Source organism: Mesoplodon mirus (assembly GCF_964341445.2).
Source record: "Mesoplodon mirus genome assembly, chromosome: 4".
Lineage (NCBI taxonomy): Eukaryota > Metazoa > Chordata > Mammalia > Artiodactyla > Ziphiidae > Mesoplodon > Mesoplodon mirus.
The window spans coordinates 186,782,161-186,804,379 of record NC_138979.1 but is presented as its reverse complement, the minus strand read 5'-3'; the positions used below and the strand labels follow the sequence as shown (position 1 = coordinate 186,804,379).

Here is a 22,219-nt window from a genome sequence, read left to right as displayed (position 1 = left end):
CGTCCCAAGTCAGAGCTGCACTGAAGGCCCCTCGAGGCCCCCAGCGGGTCCCTCTGCCCGCTGCTCCCTGAACCCCGCTTCTGCAGCTTCCCAAGTCATTCTTGACCTTCACAAGGCACAAGTCAACCCGGTCACTCTCCTGCTTTAAGCCCTTCCGTGGCTCTCCGCAGCCCTCAGGCCAAGCCTGAGCCCCACAGCCTGGCGTTCGAAGCCCCCCATCCTGGGCCGAACCTTCTGCAGCCTCACTTCTGGGCCCCCTTGACCTGCACCCATCCAGCCTCACCAGCTGCCTCTTGCCTGTCCAGCCTCCCACCTCCTGCTCAGGCTGCTGCTTCTCCCAGCCTCCACCTCTGCTCCCCGAATCTGACCCGGTCTTCAGAGCCTCGGGTGCAGGTGCCTCCACCTCCGAGGAGTCCTTGGGCTGTGCTGCACCACCTGTCTGCTCATCAGGCCCTCGGACTGTCCCTGTGGTGGTGGGGCCTCCTCACTGGCCTGGGGACCTCTGTTCTTGTACCCCCTCCCCATCACCCCAGAGCCAGCCTGGAGGAGGAGTGAACCATCAATGTAAGGGTCACCCCCTGCCTGGGCTGGCCTGGCCAGGCGTCACGCTGGTGTCTTCTGGGCTGCAGACTCCTTGCTGACTCTACCTTGGCCCCTGCCCCGTGTCTGCCTCCCCACCCATGGGGCCTCTCTCTGGCTCTCTTTCTCTCTGTCCCATTGCCCTGAGTGTTCAGAGACCCTGGCCCCTGTGCCTCGGACTCGGTGCTGGATGAGCTTCAAGGCCCAGGAGGCCCAGGCCTAGCCTGAGCCCTGGGCCCCATGTTCTCCAGGTCAGGCCAAGGCACCCACTGCAGGGCCAGTGGCAGGGGCAAGAATGTCACCCAGAAGACATGGTCACTGGAAGCTCCCATCTGGGGCCACCCTATCTGTGACCAAGAAGTCAAGTCTGGGCTTCCCCCACCACTTGCTATCCCCAGCCCCAGCTTCCACCCCCTTTTCCTAGGCCTGTCCTCCTATAGCATCTCCTCCCAGGTATCCCGTGGTGCCCTTCCCACTCCCAGCCTCTCCACCTACCCTAGGCCTGGACCATCACCCCATCCTTCGAAGCTCCAAAGTAGCCACCTCGGGCAGAGGACTGTGTCTCCCTCATACCTCCCACCTGCCACCCCCCATCACCTGATCACAGGTCCTAACTGTACTCCTTCCTAGACCCCTTGGAACCCATCTCGTCAGAGCAATGGGGGGTCTTGCCAAAACATAAACCTCCCTTAAAACCCTTCCTTGCAAGGTAAGGTTCTTCTCCTGAAATAAGGAAGAAGACAAGCATGTGTTCTCACACTATTCAGCATTTGCCTAGAAGAACTAGCGAAGGCAATAAGGCAAGAAAATGAATCAGAAGTATAAATATTGGGAAGGACCTGATAAAAAATGTCATTATTTGGAGGTGATATGATCGTCTGCTTAGAAATAGCTTTCCTATACTCCAGAAAAGCCTATTTTTAAAAGGCACTTAAAAGGCTTCCCTTTTTAATAGCAACAAAACATAACCCCTCTCCCCACCCTGGGCTGCCATCACCCTCGGGAGAAGCACAGGCTCCTTCGCTGGGAGTTCAAGACCCGTCCTAACTGGCCCCTCCAGTTTCATCTACTCACTCACCCACTCTGATCACTTGGACACACTCACCTCTCCTCCACACCTTTGTACAGACTGTTCCCTCTGCCAACTGTGACCTCACCCCCGCCTTCTCCAGCTGCTGACTCCTTCAAGGCTCAGCACATGTGGCTCCTCCCCCAAGAAGCTTTCTCCAACCAGCTGAGCCCCAGACCATGGTCAGTGCCTCCTGCTCTGGGCCTGGTTCCTGCCCTGGGCACACCTTCTCCCAAGGCTCGGGACACTTACAGGGTTTGGGGCATCTGCCTCTTGACCAGGAACCCCCCCGGGGCAGAGGGTGGGCCTGACCCAGCCTCCAGTCAGGGCTGGTACATGGCAGGTGCCCAAGGAAAACAGATAAGCAATTTCATGTAGGCGCATCAGCCCATAGGTGTGCCACTACTTTGTGCATACGGGTTTTGCACAACTATGTGTTAACCTGAGTGTGTCTCCCGGTAGGTGTGTGCCTCTGTTCCAGAACGTGTGCCTCAGAGTGTCTGTGAGTAGTTCTGTTCGTGAGTCCATGTAGGTCTACATGTCTGCATGTTCATGTCTGTATGCTTTCTATCTCTGTGTGGTGTGTGTGCATGTGTGCATGCGTGTATCACTGTGATTGGAGCTGACATTCTGGCCTGGGCTCTGAGCCGGGGTGCTCAGCCTGGAAGGCCACTAGCAGAACCAGAATTGTCCTCAGCCCCTTGAGTCCCCGCCTACTCCCCAGAGCACCCCCGTGGCCCTCCGGCCCCACCTGCACAGACATACCTGCCGGGTGAGTAGACACTGGGCCCCAAACAGAGCAGGGCTGCCAGGAGAAGCCGGCCGAGCTGGGGCCTCAGAGCGGGGCCTAGGCGCTGGGGCCTCTGGAGCAGCCAGAGCGAGTGACCCACAGCTGGGACTCCCCAGCTACCGCCAAACTGGCCACGGCCCCCAGCCACCCCCCCAGCCCCACCCTCCACCACAGCCCCATGCTTTCACTTGTAGAAATGCTCCCACCCCCTTCCCACTCCAGAGGCAATCACTCCAACCTTTGACTCCTGGCAGTGCAGGGCTCAGGCTCAGGCCAGGGGCCGTGGAGGGGAGGGACGAGGAAGCAGCACTCCGGAGGCCGTGGAGGGGGTGGACACTGCTGGGGAGGGCTGGTCAGACTGAGGCCAGAGGCAGCGGGCTCCAGCTGGCTGGAAGGGGGTACCCAGCCCACAGTGGCCAAGCCCAGAAGGACACCTCCCTCCAGGGCAGAGTCGCCAGCGCCAGCCCTGTGCCCTGCCTGGCGCTGAGATCCCCGAGGGCAGAAATGGGGGGGACACAGCGACAGCAAAGGGAACATTGTAGGCCACCTGCCAGGAGCTGGAAGAAGGAGAGGGGCCCTCGAGGACAGATAGGATTATGCTCAGGGACAGGAGGGATAGCAGGGGTCAGCCCATGAGGGAAGGTGAGGAGATGGGCCTGAGCCTGATCGGCCAGGAGCACAGGTCCCACTCCTCCAAGGTGGCTCCAGCTAAAGACATTTTGTGTGGAGGGTCACTGAGGAGAGGCTGGCCCGACACCTTCCTCGGGGGATTCCGCTGCTGGCGTCCTAGGGAAAAAAACTTAGGGAAAATCCAGAGAGGACAGATCCAGGCCTGTTCACTCGGGCCGGAGCCCCAGGGGCGTGGGGCAGAGCGGGGGGGTGCTCTGGGCAGCGTTCTGAAGGGAGCAGACACAAGCCCCTGAGCCGCCCCGGGGCTGCCGTCACGCGGTACCATGGGCTGGGGGCCTTAAACAGCAGACATTTATTTTCTCACAGTTCTGGAGGCTGCAAGGTCCCAGATCAAGGTGTTGACAGGGCTGGTTTCTCCTGAGGCTTCTCTCTGTGGCTTGTGGACGGCCGTCTTCTCCCTGTATCTTCACGTGGTCAGCCCTCTGTGGGTCTGTGTCCTAATGCCCCCCCTTATAAGGCCATGTTGGATTAGGACCCACCAAGATGGGCTCATTTTAACTCAGTCACTCTCTACAAAGACCCACCTCCAAATACAGTCACATTCTGAGGTACGGGGAGCTAAGACTTCAACATAAACACTTTTTGCGGACAAAATCCAGCCCATAACAGATTGGAAGGCAGCTGAGATGCTGCAATACCTTGCTGACATCTGCACATGGACCAAGTTGTACCTGGAGATGCCAGCACCTCCTCCAGGAAGCCCTCTAGTTTTCTCTTGAGTCATTAGCTCCCAGAGCCCTGGGTTCCCCTCTGTGAAGTGGGGCCATAAGAGTCCCAGCTCAAGCCTATGAGGCACCCCGCTGGTTGGGTGGGCCTTTCCCCCCCCTCCCCCGCTCAGGCCAGCCTGCCCAGTGGCCTCCTGTCCCATGTGTCTCCAACTGTCAGAGACTAAGAGATGACAGGGGCAAGCACAACTCAAGAGACAGAAGGGGAGGGGGGGTCCTCGAGGTGACCACCCAGGGCTCTTCGGTGGAAGTCCTGGGGCCCCGTGGGGTAGCTGGTCTCCACCCATATTGCACTGGGACACCTACTCAGAAAGGCATAGGGACCTGCTCACGGCCACACATTTGGCAAGGAAGAGGCTAGGCTTGCAGCCGAGATCTCTGCCTCTGAGGACTGGGTCTTCCCATGGGGCAGGGCCCTGGTGGACTCTGGGGGCTCCTTGTTCCGCCCCTCCTGTTCTCCAGGTCACGGGGCACATGTGAGTGCTGGGACCTTCCAATGTAGGTCACCTCCACTCATAAGACAGGTCCCTAAAAAAGTTGGTGGTGCCCAGGCCTAGAGGGTTGCCCCCAGACCTCTCCCCAACTCCCAGCTGCACCCCACCCCTGCCCAAACCCATGCCCACTTTTCAGCATGAGGCTGTGCTGTTTCTTTTACTCTATTTCCATGTTGTTTCCCCCCAGCTTTCTCAGTAAAATCCCTTTGGAAAAGTCCCAGCCTTGTCTCAGAGGAGCCTTGGGCACAGGGCCGGTCTGGCCCGGGTCAGGAGAAGGCCGAGCAGAGGGGGCAGTTGGGAAGCGGTGGCACAGCTGGGGAGCCCAAGAAGAGAACAATTCCTCTGCCCCATGTTGGGCTGCACAGCCCTGGGAGAGGCATTTCTGACTCAGCCTCAGGTTATTCCTCCATAAAATGGGGTTGTTGTTGGGGTCCAGTGGGCTCACCTCAGCAGAGGACCTGGCACCCAGGGCAGGAAGGGAGGGAGAAGGACCACACCACCAGATGCTTGCCTGTCCTAGGGGTTCCTGGGGAGCCAGGCTACTACACGCTGAATGTAGAGGCCCAAAGCGGCAAATTCCACTTACACTGCCGCCGGGTCCAGGGCAGAGACCAGCCTGAGAACAGGACACCAAGGCTCCAGCCTCTGCCCCTAACCGGCTGTGGGCCTGGGCAGGGGTTAGTGTCTGTCTCTGAGCCTCAATCTCTCCGAGGCCGATGTTGCAAAGTTTAGGTTGGCCAGCTCCTGCGTGCTGGGGGCGGGGCCTCTGGGGGCGGGGCGAGGTTGTCGGTGGGCGGAGCATATGTGTCTGGCACCGCCCCCTGCAGTTACACGCAAGCTCGCGGGTCAGTCGCTGTGTGCGTGGTCTCAGCCTGCTGGTCTTTTTTTGTGGGGGGGGTTCGCGGGCCTCTCACTGTCGTGGCCTCTCCCGTTGCAGAGCACAGGCTCCGGACGCACAGGCTCAGTGGCCATGGCTTACGGGCCCAGCCGCTCCGCGGCATGTGGGATCCTCCCAGACCGGGGTACGAACCCGTGTCCCTTGCACCGGCAGGCGGACTCTCAACCACTGCGCCACCAGGGAAGCCCACAGCCTGCTGGTCTTTAAGGGCCGAGGCCCTGCGTTGTGCGGGACAGCAGACCCACAGGGTGAAGATCACCCCCACTGGGCTGCCTCCCCGGGCCTGACACCCCACTATTCCCCAGCTCACGGGGCACGACGGGGACCCGGGACCTCCAGTTACGGGTCGCCTCCACCCAAGACCTGCCCTGTTAGGCGGTGAGCTCCAGAGCGCCGCTGTGGGCACCGCCAGGGCTTAGGTCTCAGGCGCACCTGGGATTCTGTCCCAGCCGGGGCTTTGTCAGCTGTGGGACCTTGAGAAAGTCGCGTTTAAATGCCTGCAACACTCTGCCTGGGAGGGGCGAGGATGAAATCTCAGTAAATGGCACCGTCGTCCCGCCCCTCCCCTGCATTCCACACCAGGAACCCGGAAATGGCTCCTGCTTGCTCAGGCCCTCGACCGAATCCCTTGTGTCAGCAAGTCCTGGCAAGGCTTCCTGTGAAGTGTCTGCCCCCTGCGCCCTTGTGGAGCCGACAGGAAGGGCCTGTGGAGGAAGAGGGGCAGGACCTTGAACGACAGCCCAACCCCCTCCTAAGAGGAGCCATCCTGGGCCTGTGTACTGGCCACAGGTTTAAAATTAAAGCAGGCTGCCAGGCAAACTTCTGCACTTCACCTCCCACCTCTCCTGCATTTGGGGGGTGGGCTATTTTTAGAAAGAAGGCGGGTAGGAGAAAGTGCCTTATTCATCCTGGAGGTTAGCAAGGCCTCCAGGAAAGAACAGAGGGGCCTGTGTCTCCCACCTCCTCCTCCAGGCTCACCAAGACCTCACGCTACCACCCACCTGGGCCTGTGGATTTGTTGCGCTAACATTTATGCAGGGCTCCCCCTTGCCAGGCCCTGAGCTTCCTCAGGCCTGGGTCAGCCTGGCTGAGAGCAGGGGGCCAGGTTGAGATGATGGGAGGGAGGGTGGCACAGCTGGGGAGTGGGTCCAGGCAGTGATCAGGTTTCTGCGCCCCAGGCCCACCCCAACCGGCCAGCAGAGCCAAGAAACGATGTCGCTGTACCCCATGGAGGGATAGGGCCCTCGCGTGGCTCAGAAGGAGGTGCTACCCAATCTCCCACATGGGCACTCTGGCTGGATCAGTGGCTTCCCAACTTCAGGGATCCCGTCATAGCCGTGGCCAGCACTAGCCTTGGGCACCTCGCTTCACACCTCAGCTTCCTCATCCATACAATGGGATTACGCAAAGATTTCATAAGATTCAAGCTGGAATAGTGCACCCCACCCATGTACCATTCCTGTGCCCTACTGCACCCAGAGTGGGTAGTGGGGGACAGAAGAAGTCCTGCCTTGGGGTCCAGCCAGGGCTGGAGGCCCCGAGGAGGTGGGGAGGCCACATAGAGGAAGCTGGTTTTGCCTTGGACAGCCTCAGCTGAGGCCGAGCAGAGCAGAGGGCCCTAGGCAGGGCGCCAGAGCAGCAAACACGACAGTCCCGCCAGCCACCCTCACCCCCAGTGGAACACCCAGTGGTCACTCACTGGGCACTCTGGTCTGGTCAGCATGGGCTCTGAACAGAGGCCCTTGCCTGGAAGGCCACTGGCAGAACCAAAATTGTCCTTAGCTCCTCGAATCCCCACCAAGCGCGCCTCCTGACCACCAGGAAGAGGCTTTATTTCTGCTTCCAACCAGAGAACGAGGAGGGGTGTGATCCGGACCCTGGGCCGTGGACGGGAGAGGGCAGGGGCTTGCAGTGCTGGCGGAGCTGGTGAGGTGGTAGCTCAGCTCTGCCTGCTGGGCGCCCGGGCAGGCCCAGGCTGCTCTAAGCATCAGCCCAGCCGCTCTGGGGCTGAGGCCCTCTCAGCTGTCAGAGCCCAGGGATAGTGGAATCTGGCCATGTCCTTGTCCCATCACTGGGTGCAGGCGGACTGGTCCTCAGAGCTGGCACACTTGCTGCCAGTGTCATCTGGAACCTTCCCTGGTGCTCCCAGCAGACGCGGTGGGGGAGGCTGCAGAAGCACAAGGGCCTCCGTGTTGGTGGGCGATGCGTTCCCGACAGGTCTGCGAGGAAATGTGCGAGGGTGGGGCAGGCCCCAAGTTCCCCACAGGTGAAGGGGAGGAGGAGGTGCTGGGCGCGTGGTCCTGGGCGAGAGAGGGGGGATGGGGCCAGGCTCTGGGAGCAGCAGCACCTCCACCCCTGGCATGGCCACCAGAGATTGGGAGGAGGCCCAGGGACCTCCCCAGAGCCCACGTGTCACTGGTTACCCAAGGGGCGGACCCTGGACAGACCTGACAGAGGCTGAGGGGAGTCTGGGGAGAGGTGGACGGTACGGCACCGACAGGCTCCTTCTGGGCCCCAGCTGCAAGGGGACTGCGGACCAGGGAGGGCTGCAGTGGGGGCGGGGAGCTGACCTCTGGGGAGGAGGAACCAGCAGGCAGGGTGTCAAGCAGCTCCAGCTGAGGCTGAATTCCCTGGGACAGACTCCCCAGGGGTCTCCAGGGGACAAAGCTGCCCAGGGCACAACTCACCCCTCATGCACCCTCCACAGAGGCCCTCCTGCCCAGCCTGCTGTTTCTCCTGCACCACAGAGCTGGCTCCTGGCTGACCCCTCTCCTGCCCACATCCCCCTCCCAGAAGCTCCCCTGGCTCTGGCAGCCCCTCAGCCTTTAACCAGGGCGCCCATGCCAAGACAGGCACCTCCCACCAGGGCCCATCTCCCCGGCCTCGCACCCATACCCTTACCCCGCGCAGGCCCTGATAGGCAATGCATGCCTGTCCCAAAGGTAATGAATCGTGAGGGCGAGGGGAGAGGGGACGGGACCGGGTGGCGAGGGGTGAGAACAGACACATACCTGTGTGCCAGGCCAGGGGCCACACAGCGGATGAGGGGACCTCATGTGCCGATGGGAGGGGGACGGTGACAGAGAGAGGGGCAGACCAGGCAGCGCTTAAGCGCTGAGCAGAAGCTCACAGGGCAGGCAGATGGACGGGTGCGGGCAGGCTGGAGGGTGGGGGACCCGGCTCCTGACTCCTCTCGGGACCCCTACAGGCAGCCCCTCACTCAGCAGCAGCAGCCTGGCTCTGGGCGGACCCCCTCTGGGCGCCCTCCGGAGGCCAACGCAGCTCCCCGCTCGCCACGGCACCCCCCTCGCCGGGCTCCACCACGATTGAGGGCAGCCGCTGGCCCACCGAGGGCCCTTCTCCCGGGCACCCACCATGGCCTGCAGGGAGGGTGGGTGGGGGTCAAGGCAACGCCAGGCCTGGGCTCCCCACTCCCTGCCACGCCTGTCCTGCACTGTCCACTGGGAGAGTGGGGGGGGGCCCATCCCTCCCAGTCTTCAGGGCCAGGAGAGCACATGCGCATACATGCACATCCCCCAGAGGGTCCCGGCCCCTCCCCCATCCCGCCGCGGGAGCTGGGGCACTCAGCACCTGCGATTGCGGGCTCTCCCTGGGGCAACACAGGACCCACCTGGGCTCAGCCCTTAGGCCCATTTCACAAACAGCAGCCTGAGACCAGAAGGCCAAGGTCACACGGTGAGCGAGCTCAAGGCTTTTGTGCATCCCCAGCTGTCTCCGGTATCCTGCACAGCCCCTTCCTGGGGTCGGCCTCCTCCCCAGCTTGGAGGAGCTGGGAAGCTGTTGCCATGGCAACCCGAGTGACTTGCTCCGGGCTCATTGTTGAGTGCCTACAGGAGCCGCCATGCGGGGGCTGCCTCCTCAAGCTCTCCTGGTGCCCTCAGCATCTCCGCCTCCCATTCTAGGACTTCCAAGGTGGAGGCCCCAGCCACCAGTGCCGGCGCACAGGCCTCCGGCCCGGCGCCACAGCAGCCCTGACTTCCCTGCACCAACCCACCTGTGTCCGTGCCTTTGCCTGGGCTGGTCCCCTTCCTGGAGCTCCCCACGCCCCCCTTCTTTTACCCAGAAGGGGAGCTGCTTGGTGCGTGTCTGCCTTCCCCCAAAGGTGCATGGAGGACGGGCAGGCACACAGCTGACAGGACTTTGTTAAATGGCCCTGAGTCCCCCCAGCAGAACCATCTGAACAGTGTTTAAATGCACTCTCTGGGTGGGGGCCCAGGAAACAGCATTTTAACAAAGTACCACAGGTGACCCTTAAGTGTGAAAACAGGTGTGACTAGGCTGGGACATCTGCGGAATCAGAGCAGGGACCCCAGCATGGCCCGATGACTGGACCTCCTGCTGGCCTTGCCAGCCCAGGGGCTCCTTCCCCCTCTGGGAATCCCTCGCCCCCCATCCCACCCCGCCATTCTCCTTCCTGCCCTCCTCCAGGAAACCCTGCTGGTCCCCGCTCAGGGTCGCTCCTCTGCCCAGACAGTGGGGGAAGGTGATCCGGGCCCGTGGAGTTAGGTGTCCACCCTCCCCATCTGCCCCGCCAGGAGGGCAAGCCCAGGCTCCAGACTGGCCCTCATGCAGCTCTGGGCTGGTCCCCCCACTCTGGTCCCACTGCCCCCAACAATGAGAAGAGCCCAACGCCAGCACTCAGGATTTCAGGACGGCACCCCTTAGGCAGGGACCTCACTTTTCAGCTCCATCAATACCCCCCGGAAAAGTAGCGCTAAGGGCAGGGGACCCTGGCATGGCCTCACCCAGCGGAGAGCAGACTGTCTTGGGCGCAAGGTCTGCTTTGAGGATCAGACCCCCGTAGAGGAGAACCGCTTCCTCCACCCAGATGGGTAAACTGAGGCATGCGCTGAGTCGCAGGCCAGGGCTCCCGGGTGGCAGACCACAGGGTCCCCACTGCATACCTTTCCTGCCAGGCCTCCAGCCTCCTCAGCTGGGCTCAGCTCTGGCATGGCGGGCTGGGGGGCGCTCATGGGGGGCACTCATGCTGCTGACACTGTTGTGAGACAAGGAGCAGAAACGGGGTGTCTGCTGTGGGCCAGATGCTCGATCCCACACTCCTCCCGGAAGCTTCAGACGACTCCAGCCCACACTCGCCCCACCCCAGGCCCAGCACCCACAGCCCAGGCTGCTGCTCCCTGCCTGAGCCCACCCTCAGAGGGGGCGCTGAGGGACAGGTCCCACATGGTGTGCCCAGGCTGCGGTGGGGCGGTGGCAGGAGCGCTCAGTTCCTCCCTGAGAACAGACACCCTGCACACCCAAGGCGAAGGGAAACTGACCTCCTGCCTGCATGTGGCCATGCCCACTCAAGCCAGGCACAAGGGCAAGGGAGCCCCGCCAGAGACCACACAGCAGGGGCTCTGGGAAGAGAGGTCCTGCCAGGACTCGTGGGCACCAGCCTCAGACTCTCCACCTGCACTAGTCCAGAGGCAGAAATGGGGGCGGGCTCTGGCAGGCAGACACCTATTTGGGTGCTGGCTGGGGGGGACAGCAGGAGCCACGTGCAAGGGGCAGGAGTGCTGGGAGGGAGAGCACTGACCTGCAGGCTGGAATGCTGGTGATGCCCTGGGGCTGTGGGGAGGGGATCCTGTGACCACCCAGCAAAACAGGATGGCTGCCTTTCTGGGAAACGAGGTTTCTTTCACCCAGCACCCAGCTTAGGTCAGCTGAAGTCCCACTGGGACCCAGGGAAGGCTGCAAGGGGACCATGCACTGCAGTGGGCATCCCAGTGCATACCCACCTGAGCCTCCACACAATCCCAGAGCTTGTGAAAGCCCCTTCCCCCAGGCTGATGCTCCCAGGTCAGTCCCTCCAGAGGAGCCCTTCTTGGGGGATCCCATCCCAGGACCCCAGAACCTCAACTAGAGCCCGGGGAGCCAGGACAGAGACCAGGAAAGTGGACTCAGAGATTCAGACAGATGCGAGAAAGAGCCAGAGGGACAAGCAGGAAAAACCCACTGGCCACAGAGACAACGCAGAGCTGATAGAACTGGAGAAAGAGAGATACAGAGAGAAGACAGAAACAGACCCAGAGAGATTATGCAGATGGAGAAGGAGAGAGGAGGGGTGGTAGAGACGGTGATAGAGCCAAGGGGGCAAGCAGGCAGCCAGCAGATGCCTGAGGGCTGCCACCCCGCAGCCCGGCGCCAGGGGCCAGTGCCAGTGGGGCATCCGCACATCTAAGGCTCCACCATCCACACCTCCCTCAGCTGCCAGGTGTGTAGGGCCAGGTATGGCCGCGCACAGCCCCCAGAGATACTGTTCTTGCCCAAAGCGCAGCGTCCAGCAGCCAAGGGCTGACTGTGGTCCCCACACCCTCCTCTTCTCAAGGGAGCTCCGACTCACCCCCCCCCCACTCGCCCCTTCCTCCTCTCCCACCCACGCCACGCCTGGCCGCCCGGGTTCCCCGCGGGGCCCCGCCCGGGACAAGGGTGAGGAGGGGGGGCGCCCCTTGTGCCTCACTCACACTCACCTGCCCGCGCTGGATGCTGCGCCGGGGCTACCACGCCAGGCTCGGAGCTGTCCGCCCCGCCCCGCCCCGCCCTCCTTGGCTCGCTCCCTCCCTTCCTCCCCCGCGGTCTCCGCCCACAGGCTCTGCGTCGCCCGGCCCTTCATTCACACTCACATCCCTCGGCTACCGGCCACCGCCCTTCCCAGCTCCAGCTCCCAGGTAGCACCCCGGCCTCATCCTCCCTTTGACAAGACCGCATCCCCCAGAACCTGATCCTGGTCACCTGAGACACCCAGCCTCAAGTTTGAGGTGCAGGAATTCAGGGGGCAGAATTCGGGGAGGCCAGATACATAGAGGACGCCCTCCAACTGGAAGGGGGAGTGAAGAGGACAAGGACTACACTCAAGTGTGAGGGCCAAGGTGTGCGTGTGTGTGTATGTGTGTGCATGTGTGTGTGTGCGGGGGTCACTGCACCAGGCCCCTCTTTACCCCTGATGCCATTCTCCCAAAGGAACAAAACAGCCTTGGGACAATCAGTCTCATTCAGCCTGGTGGATAGGCCTGACACCTGAGGCCAAGATGCCTAACCTCTGATCCACATAATTCCCCACCCTTCCACCATCCGGCACCTAACATCCACCATCATTTATCCAACATCCAACGTCCATCCAACATCCACAATCCACTACCATTCAGCATCCACTTATCCAACCACCGTCATCTACCATGCACCATCTATTCATGTCTCTTCTACCATCCAATCACCATTCAACCACCACCCAACATCGACCATCTACCATCCACTACCCTCCCTCAATAAACCAACATCTGTCCCATCCACAATCCACCACCTAACTTCCACCATCCAATTACCATCCATTCACTATCCACCATTCAACCACCATCCAACCACCATGCATCCATCCATTCCCCACCACACCCACCATTTACCAAGCATCAGTACATCATGAAAATACCTACCCTTCAGTCCAACATTAATTCACCACCCATCCATCCACCACCTACATATCCATCATTCACTATGTAACAGCTTTCCATCAATATTTAACAACTATCTGTCCATCTACTGATGATTTATCCATTCACCACATATCTAGCTGTGAATCATCAATCTACCATCTACTGTCTATTTGTCTGAATTTATTCACCACCCAACAATTAGCCTCCAGCCAGCCAGCCACAATTCACCCATTCACAGTTCAGTCACCAGTCATGCCCCCTCCCTAATCCATTCGTATTTCTATGAACCATAATCTACCATCCCCCACCCACTAGCCATCTACCATTCACCCACCTCTTATCCCTATTCACATATATCTATCTATTCATTGCCCATCTCACAATATCCTCTATCATCCATTCATCATCCATAATTCATTATTCATCCAAAACCCATTCAAGTATCATCTACCACCCATCCATATTCATCCATTCTAGAAAAACTTACTGAGTGCCCTCTATGTACCGAGCATTATTTTAGGTGCTGGGGATGGAGTACAGAGACAGCAGTGAGCATTCATCCACCATAACTCCTCCACCATTACAATCCATTCACCATCCAGCCAGTCATTATCTGTGTATCATCCCCCATCCCTTATTCACTATTCATTCAATATCCATATTCATTTATGATCCATTCACTATCCATTTGCCATCTATCCATCTTCCTCTATCTATACATTAAACCCTGCATTTACAGTACACTGACCACCTACCATCCATCTACCATCTCTCCACCATCTTCCCATCCACCATTCACCTTTCATGCATCTATATTCCAAGATGTAGCCATTTATCACTTAGCCATCATCCATTCATCACCTAATCATCACCTATCTATCCAGAATCCACCCATTCATTATCTGTCCACCATCCACCTTTCATCTACACTTCCACAGTACACAAACCATTATCTATTGACCTAGCAACCATCCATTTATTTGCCATTCATGCACCATCCAGCCACCATTTACTTGTTCACCATTGATGATCCATCCATCAATCATATATCCATTCACATTTATCTACCATCTTGCCATCCATTCTCTACAGCTAGATCCTTCACAAGCACCCACTTACTATTTATCCACCATCCATCCATACTCCCGTAATTCATTCACCCAACAAGCATCCACGACCCACCACCTATCACCTGTAATGCATCCACTATCTATGGATATTTCAGTATCCATCAATCCATCAATTTAGTGTCCACATTCACCCACCCTCCATCTATCAATCTACAGTCTATTTATCTATTCATCATCACTTAACTACCATTATGTAGGTGCATCCACCATCTTCCTACCATATACCATCTAGCACCACTATCTACCATCCTTCCAGTTCTTATCCAACCGTTATCTATACACCATCCACCCAACCACACACACATTCTGCCATTGCATCCATCACTCATCCATTAATTCACCTCCCATCTAGTCATTCATTCCCCACCAACCATCTACCCACTTAGTAACTTACCCACCCATCATTCTGAGATGAATTCATCTATTCCTTATATTCTTATGTTATCCATACACATAAACAGAAGTAAATCATTCTCACTTCTCTTTTTCCACCACGCATCTCCATCATTCACCCATCCACCCATCTTTTCACCATTCTTCTGCCCATTCATTCATAAACTAAGAATTTATTTATTAATAAATCTTAATATTAAACACAAATAGTAAACACTTATTACTCAGTGCTAGCGCTGGGTTCTGGGATCATCAAAATGAATAAGATCTCATCTGTGTTCACAGTCTGATGAATTCACAGTCTGATGGTTCAAAAAAGGGAAACATCACAATAGCCAAGACATGGAAACAGGGCTTCCCTGGTGGCATAGTGGTTAAGAATCCGCCTGCCAATGCAGGGGACATGGGTTCGTGCCCTGGTCCGGGAAGATCCCACAGGATGCGGAGCAACTAAGCCCGTGAGCCACAACTACTGAGCTTGTGCTCTACAGCCTGCGAGCCACAACTACTGAAGCTGGCATGCCTAGAGCCCGTGCTCCGCAACAAGAGAAGCCACTGCAATGAGAAGCCCACTCACCGCAACGAAGAGTAGCCCCCACTCGACGCAACTAGAGAAAGCCCTCGCGCAGCAACAAAGACCCAACACAGCCAAAAATGATAAATAAATAAAATTTAAAAATACATTAAAAAAAAAGACATGGAAACAACCTAAATGTCCATTGACAGATGTATGGATAAAGAAGATGTGGTACATAGTACTCAGCCATTAAAAAGAATGGAATAGTACTCAGTCATTAAAAAAAATGAAATAATGCCCTTCGTAGCAACATGGAAGGACCTAGAGATTATCATACTAAGCGAAGTAAGTCAGACAGAGAAAGACAAATACCATATGATATCACTTATATTTGGAATCTAAAATACAATACAAATCAACATATCTACAAAACAAAAATAGAGTCACAGATATAGAGAACAGACTTGTGGCTGCCAAGGAGGTGGGGAGGGAGGAATGAAAGTTTGGGATTAGCAGAGGCAAACTAGTATGTATAGGATGGATAGACGACACGGTCCTACTGTAGAGCACAGGGAACTATTATATATTCAATATTCTGTGACAGACCATGGTGGAAAAGAATACGAAAAAGAATTTATATATATGTATAGATTTGGGTCACTTTGCTATACAGAAGAAATTAACACAACATTGTAAATCAACTATACTTCAGTACAATTAAAATTTAAAAAAAAAAAGGGGGGGAATCAGGCCAGACAGAGAAGTGTCAGTGTCAAAATGCATACTGTGTCCAAATCTTGGTGCCTCCATCTTCTGGCCATGGAATGGCTGTTGCTCTTTGCACAAGTTTCCAAGGAGGAGGACCGAGAAGGCGGCATCGCATCAGGATCAGCAGAGGCCTGATCTGGGCAAGGTGGCTGCAGCGTGGGAGACCTGATGATGTGGGTGAGAAAAGAGGTGAGAATGGGAAAAGAGGTTGGTGGATATGAGGCAAGGCTGGCAGTACCCGGCTAAGGGACTGGTCCCCGATGATGGGTTCCTGGTGACAACGGGGAGCTCTGGGGAGCAGTGTTTAGGCAGGCAAGTACCCCATTCAGCTAAGTTCTGAAAAGGGACCCCTCCCCCAATATACATACACTTCTTCATTGGACAGTACCTGGACCAGAAGGACTGGGGCAAAGCTGCGGTGGTCCCTGTGGCTGCAGCCACACCCTCTCGACACCCAGGCACCCTTGTGTCAGAAAAGCGTGCGCGGGCACGCTCCCCTCCCGCCACCCCATCCCGGCAAAGGCCATCCCACCTCCTTCCCACTTGCGCAGGATTTTCTCTGCCTACTTGTTAATGAGGGTGATAGCTGTCCCCCAAGGTGTTGCCTTTCACCCAAGATGTTAGCTGACAAGGGCCTCACGGCTCCTGGGGTTCACTCACTCCTAATAGGGTTCTCAGGAAGTGCTCAAGCCCCTTGAGGCTTAAAGCTCTGATGGTGCAGCGGCGGCTGGGGATGGGGAGTATCTTTAAGGACAGGCCTGGAGGCCTGTATCTGAAGCCCACGGAGTCCAGGCTTGGGGCCCATCTTTGCCTCCAGCCTCCGATTCTGCTTTTCCTCACCTCTTCTGCCCTCCACCATGGGCCCTTCTCCACAGGAGACGGCAGGAGCTGTGTGTCCCGGCCGCTCCCAGCCTTCGCTGTGTGCCGTTGGGAAGCCCTGCCCCTCTCTGGGCTTTGGTGTTCCCGCCAATGCAGTAAGAGAATGGAGTATCAAATGAAGAGTAAGGACCAACTATCTCTGATGTTCCCTGGCCCCGGTGAGGCTGGAGTTACCCGCTTCCCAGCCCCCTCACCTACACGGACCCTCCAAAACTTGAATGGAGGTGAGGGCAGCGCCCGGCTGGGGGTACTCAGAGTGGGTGGAATCCTGGCTCTGGGCCAGGAAGGTTTGCTCTTGGCGCCATCTTGTGGCGATTCTGGAGTAAAACACCCCAGACTCCCGCGAGGGCCACAGCAGAGCAAAGGGAAATTCAGATGTTAATTTGAATGTGAGCACCCTGGTCCTATACTTTGTCCTCGCGTGCTGATCCTCTGTGAGAGGCAGGTCCAGAACGGAGTCCCTCTGTCCTTGGTGGGCTGCTGGGCGGAGGGTCCTAAGTAAATGACTCCAGTGGAGGAGTGGACGGGCCCAGGGTGTGGATTGACAGCGAGGGAAGAGGGAGGTCCGGCTGGAGAAAACATCCCACCCCTACCCCGCTAGAACGAAGGCCCTGAGGCAGGGATTTTCAACCTTTGCTCCAACACTAAATCCCCAGCCCCTAAAGATTGGTTGACTGCACAAAGTTTCTGGACATCTCTGTCTAATGTAAATAATCAGATTTCAGAGTTTTTAAAATGCCATAATAAGAGAATCACACCCAGGAAGCACGGGCGAGCAGGTGTGCAGAACACAGGTGCACAGCGCCCTTCCCAGCGTCTATAGGACCCCAAGAGCCGCCGGCGTTGCCATCAGCCCTTGAGACCTGTGATGTGCTCCGCCTACGCTGAGCGCCGCGCCGGGACAAGTGCGGGGACAGATCCCGGAGGTAGGGGGAATCTGTCCTCCCGGTGAGGCCGGAGTGGGGAGTGGAGAGGGACCCGGGCCTGCCCCCAGACCCGAACCGCCCTCCTTGACCTGCACTGTCGCTGCGCTGAGCCTGACAGGGGGACCGGGTGGACTGGGGTCCTGAGACAGGGCGTCAGCTAGGGTGGGCGGGCCGACGGCCGGGAGGCTCCAGGGGCCGGGGCTGGGCGTTCACTGCTTCTCTCGAGCGCCCCCTCCCGGTCCGGGCGACGCCGGCCCGCTCGCTCGCCTTCCTCCAGCGTCCGCTGGCGACTAGGCGACCCTGCGCGGGCGGGGAGCCCAGGGGGGCCCTCCGCCCCACTCCTCGTTCCCGCGACCCCCGACCCAGGAAAGGCAGATTGAGGGCGGCTGGCCCGGGAGCCTCGCCCCGCCTCCGACGGTAGGAGCGGGCGGTGGAGGAAACGCCGCGCCCGGCCCGACACCCGCTCTCCCCTTGGACGTGGGCGGCCCGGAGTCTGCCTCTCGGTCTCTGTTTCTCCGGGTCTCCGGCCCTCCCCCGGGCGGGGATTCCGGTTGCAGGAGCCAGAGAAGGGGAATCCAGTTGACCTTCCTTCCTCGCTCAGCGCCGCCGCCTGCAGGCTCTACCCCAGGCACAGCCGGAGAAACTGGGGCCCGGAGAGAGCGGGCTCGCCCGCGAATAGGAGACGGAACCGGACGGGAACCAGCGCCAGGCGCCCCGCGCGGCGCGGGCACCCTGCTCTCTGGGGGAGGAAGGGGCTTGCTCCCCATTTCAGAGGCGCGAGGCGCTCGCTCGCCCCCCACCCCCATCCCCACCCCGCGCAGGGAACTCAGCTCGGGCGGAGAGGGGAAGGGGGGGGATCTGTCTCCGCCGGGCCCGGCCTAGAGGACAGCTGACCTGGGACAGGTGGGGATGGAAGCGAGAGAGGCAGCCCAGGTGTAGGGAGAGCGCGGTGGGCAAGTGAGCGTGGGGCTGCTGCTGGGATCCAGCGCCGGTGCCACCGCAGAGCTGACCGAGGCAGCAGGGGAGGAAGGGAGCTGTCCAAGGAAGGGCACGGCCGCAGAGGCCACCCGCTCATTCCCGCCACAGCGCTCCGCCTACCATAGGGGGGGACAGTGTTGTCGCTTGCCCTTCCCTGTGCCTCACCCCAGCCCTGCCCGATGTGCGCAGGGAGAGACTGGGGCTGGGGTCCTGAGTTTTTTGGGGTTTTTTTGTTTTTGACTGATTGGCTGCGTTGGGTCTTTGTTGCTGCACGCGGGCTTTCTCTAGTTGTGGTGAGCAGGGGCTACTCTTCGTTGCGGTGCGCGGGCTTCTCATTGCGGTGGCTTCTCTTGTTGTGGAGCACCGGCTCTAAGTGCACAGGCTTCAGTAGTTGTGGTGTTCGAGCCCCCTGCATTGGCAGGCGGATTCTTAACCACTGCGCTACCAGCGACCTCCCTCACGGTCCTGAGTTTTAATCTCTAAAGCCTCCCGAGGACTCACCCAGTGCCAGGAGCAGAGGGCAGAACCCAGCTGGCCAGCCTCGGAGACACCCCAGGTCTTGCCCCACGTGGCCACCCCACTAAGCTGCAGTTCCTGTTCACAGAGGTGGGGACAGATTGTTCTCCAAGACGCACTGGTAAATTAGCGATGCCTGTCCTGAGCCCCTTTGTGTAATAAACATAAAGTTTAAAATATGTGCCCTTTTATACGTATATATGTTTGTATGACATTGAAATGTTCTGGAAGTACACCAATATTCTAGCTGAGCCTGCATTGCACTTCCTGTGTACAAGGCACTGTCTGGTGCTTTGCCAAGCTCACTTAATCTTGGAAACCTTGTGAGGATGGTATATTATTATCTCATTCTAAAGAGGAGGACACCGGGCATAGAGAGGCTGAGAAAACTGCCCAGGGTCACAGAGCTGAGAGGCGGGGCTCGGGTTTGGGTGGGCACGTGAGACCTGCTGCAAACCACGGGGCTGGGCTGTCGTTTTCGGGTTACCGGGCGCGAAGGGGTAGGGAGGCAGACCTCTCACCGCACCTCCATTTAACACTGTCCAGCCACACCCCAGCTGGGGCCCGGGCAGCCCCGTGGGTCCTCCAGACCTCACAGCAGCCCTGGAATCAAGGGCGGCTAACTTCTGTTCCCGGACACGGGCTCAGACGCTGAGGCTCCGAGAGGGAAGCGGCTTGCCCCAGGGCTCCCAGCGCAGAAGTGAAGCTGGGACTCGAGTCTTCCCGGCCCCTCCTGCCTTCCAAGGGGCGCCCCGGAGTCCTCCCTCTCCCCACCCCCCCACCCCCGCCGCAGGGGCGTCGAGTCCCTGCCAGACGGACGGGATGGATGTTAGGCCCTTGGACGGCGCAGAAACTGCCCGCTCCCCGGCGCCCTCGCGTTTAACCGAGTCTCGGGAGCTGGGCTCTAAAAGCCCCTGCGTGACTCTCCTGCGCGCCTGGGGGCAAAGCCCTGACGGCCGGCGGAGGCAAGGCCCGACCTGAGCAGACTCGAGGTGGGCGGCGGGCGGAGCGGGCGGGGTTCCCGGCCTGGAGGCCCGGCGAACGGTGACCCCGCGCGTCAGGGCTGAGCGGTGGGGCCTGGCACCCCGGTCCGGCCCGGCTTCTGCGCCGGGGAGCCGCCGGGAGATCGCCAGCCCAGGCCCGGACAGCCCACGCCCGCCACACTCTGCCCCGGCCCCCCAGCCCCGGTCTCCTCGGCTCCCTCCCCACCCCTACCTCCGGCTGGTCCTTCAGCCGCGCGGCCACCATTTTCTCCCGCATCCGTTCCCCAAACCCCCAAGCGCGCAGCGCGACATCCGCCGTTCGGGGCGCACCTCGCCAGGGGGAGCAGAGGCCCCCAAGCCCCGCGCCCCAGGCCCGGGCGCGCCCCTCCCTAGTTGGGTGGGAGGGTGGGGAAAGGCCGGAAGAACTGCTGGGAGGGGCGACCCGGGCGGCAGGGCCTGCGGGCAGAGGCCAGGCCTCCAGACTCCCTGACCCTGGGCAGTCAGTGGGGCCCGGAGCCCTGGATCTTGGAGGCCGATTTAGGGAGATTATCCTCTGAGCTCCGCGGGCGGCACCCGGGGGAGGTGTGGGAGCGGGTAGGGGTGGTGGATGGTGGGGTTAGATCCATGGCAAGATCAGCAGTTCTAACGGTGATGGACACGTGAGCTGTGAGGTGCCCTCGGTGCCCACCCTGCACGTTCTCTCACTTAATCCTCACGGCCTTGGGAGGTGGGGACCCTTATACCCTTGCAGCAGATGAGGGATAATTTGCTGACAGGTGTAATCATCCCTTGGGCTCAATCAGGTGAAGTGGGGACTGGCCCAGCAGTCTCCCTCCCTCCCCTTCTCACTCAGCCCTGGGGGACTGAGGGGAGTAGAAGGGAGGTGAGCGCCCACCACGGCCCAGAGCAGAGGCCCTGGAGGGAAAACAGCCACCGATGGTCCCCAGGCTTCAGCGCACAGCAGAGTGGCACGGAGGCCCCGCCCCTGTGGGTCTGGGGTGCGCTTGTAACAAGTTCCCAGGGGTCGTGCTGTTGGTCGGGTCCGGGGACCACACTTTGAGAACCACAAGGTGGAAGGGTTGCCACAGCGACAGGAGTGTCATCAGTCTGCCTCTTCCAGGCCTCCTCTGTCCACACACCCAACAGGACATGTCAGCCTTGCAGGCTGTGCTCAAGGTCAATGCTCAGACCTCTGCTGGCCACACAAGCTTAGACGAAGCCCTGGCTCCTCCATCAACTCCCTGTGTGCCCCTGGACAGTCTCTCACCCACTCTGAGCCTCAATTTCCTCATCTGCACAGTGGGGAGGGGGACAAGGCTGTGTGCAGATAAGCGAGGGGCCGTGTGGAAAGTGCTTGGCATGCAGAAGTAGCTGGGGTTGGTATTCCTTATGGAGTTACTCTTTCTTCCCGGGAAGAAGACACCAGCCTGGGTTAGAAGGAGGCCCCTGCTGCTTTGAGGGAAGGTGGCACAGTAGTGGGCCAGGGTGCCTAGGCTCGGAAGCAGGCCCTGCCTTTACCAGCCGTTACTTTGCTTCACCGAGCCTCAGTTTGCTCTTCTGAAAAAGGGGGCAATTCCTGTCCCTGCCTCGTTGGGTTCTCAGCAGATTAGTCTGTAAAGAGCACAGGGCGCTTAGAGTGTTTGCAGTCTTTGCTGCAAAGCCTTGATGTCCTCCCCGAAGCCCCCCATCCCCACCCTACGCCTCTTCCCTGACTTTCTGGTCCAGCCGCCACACCAGCAGCAAGTAATTCCCCCTCACAGCAGCACTGCAGACTCTGGGAGGGGAAGTCCTAGGTCAAAGGCTCAAAAAGGGGACTTCCCTGGTGGTCCAGTGCTAAGACTCTGCGCTCCCAATGCAGGGGGCCTGGGTTCAATCCCTGGTCAGGGAACTAGATCCCACATGCCACAACTAAAGATCCCGCATGCTGCAACTAAGGCCCGGCACAGCCAAATAAATCAATTAATTTTTTTATAAAAGGGCTCCAAAGGGACCCTTATCCCCGAGGCAGTGGGGAGCCAAGGAAGTCTTCCAAGCAAGAGAGAGATGTGATCAGAGCCAGGCTTTGGGAAGATGCGTCTGGCAGCCAGTGGAGGATGGGGGAGACTACCAGGGAGGGGAGGGCAGCCGGGTGGGGATGAGGCTGCATCGGCTGTCTCGGCTGCACTGATCGCCGCCTCCAGTCTCTCTTCTTCCACTGACATCACTGTCATCAGCTACTATTAGTGTGACTGGGACGATCTGCATTAATGTACCCAGAACGACTGCAGGTCACCCGTGACCTCGCTGAAGTCTCTCCGGGACCCTGTAATGGAGGGTCTCCCTCTCTCTTTCAGAGGAGGAGCTGGGGGTCCCAGAGTTGGGCCTCGGTCTAGTCCTCTCACCCAGCCCTCAGAGCATCCCACATGGGCAGCTGCTGGATACTGCTGGGTT

At 59.0% G+C, this 22,219-nt stretch overlaps 1 protein-coding gene across 1 annotated transcript; it reads right to left on the bottom strand.

Moving 5' to 3' along the window:
- Nucleotides 1–7,313: 7,313 nt before the first annotated feature.
- On the bottom strand, nucleotides 7,314–10,239 carry LBHD2 (LBH domain containing 2; the record flags this gene model as incomplete). The annotated part of the gene is given in 5 exon segments (XM_082618815.1): nucleotides 7,314–7,391; nucleotides 8,452–8,467; nucleotides 8,469–8,592; nucleotides 8,595–8,625; nucleotides 10,171–10,239. Coding segments are annotated over 5 exon segments (318 nt in total).
- Between the last annotated feature and the right edge of the window lie 11,980 nt (nucleotides 10,240–22,219).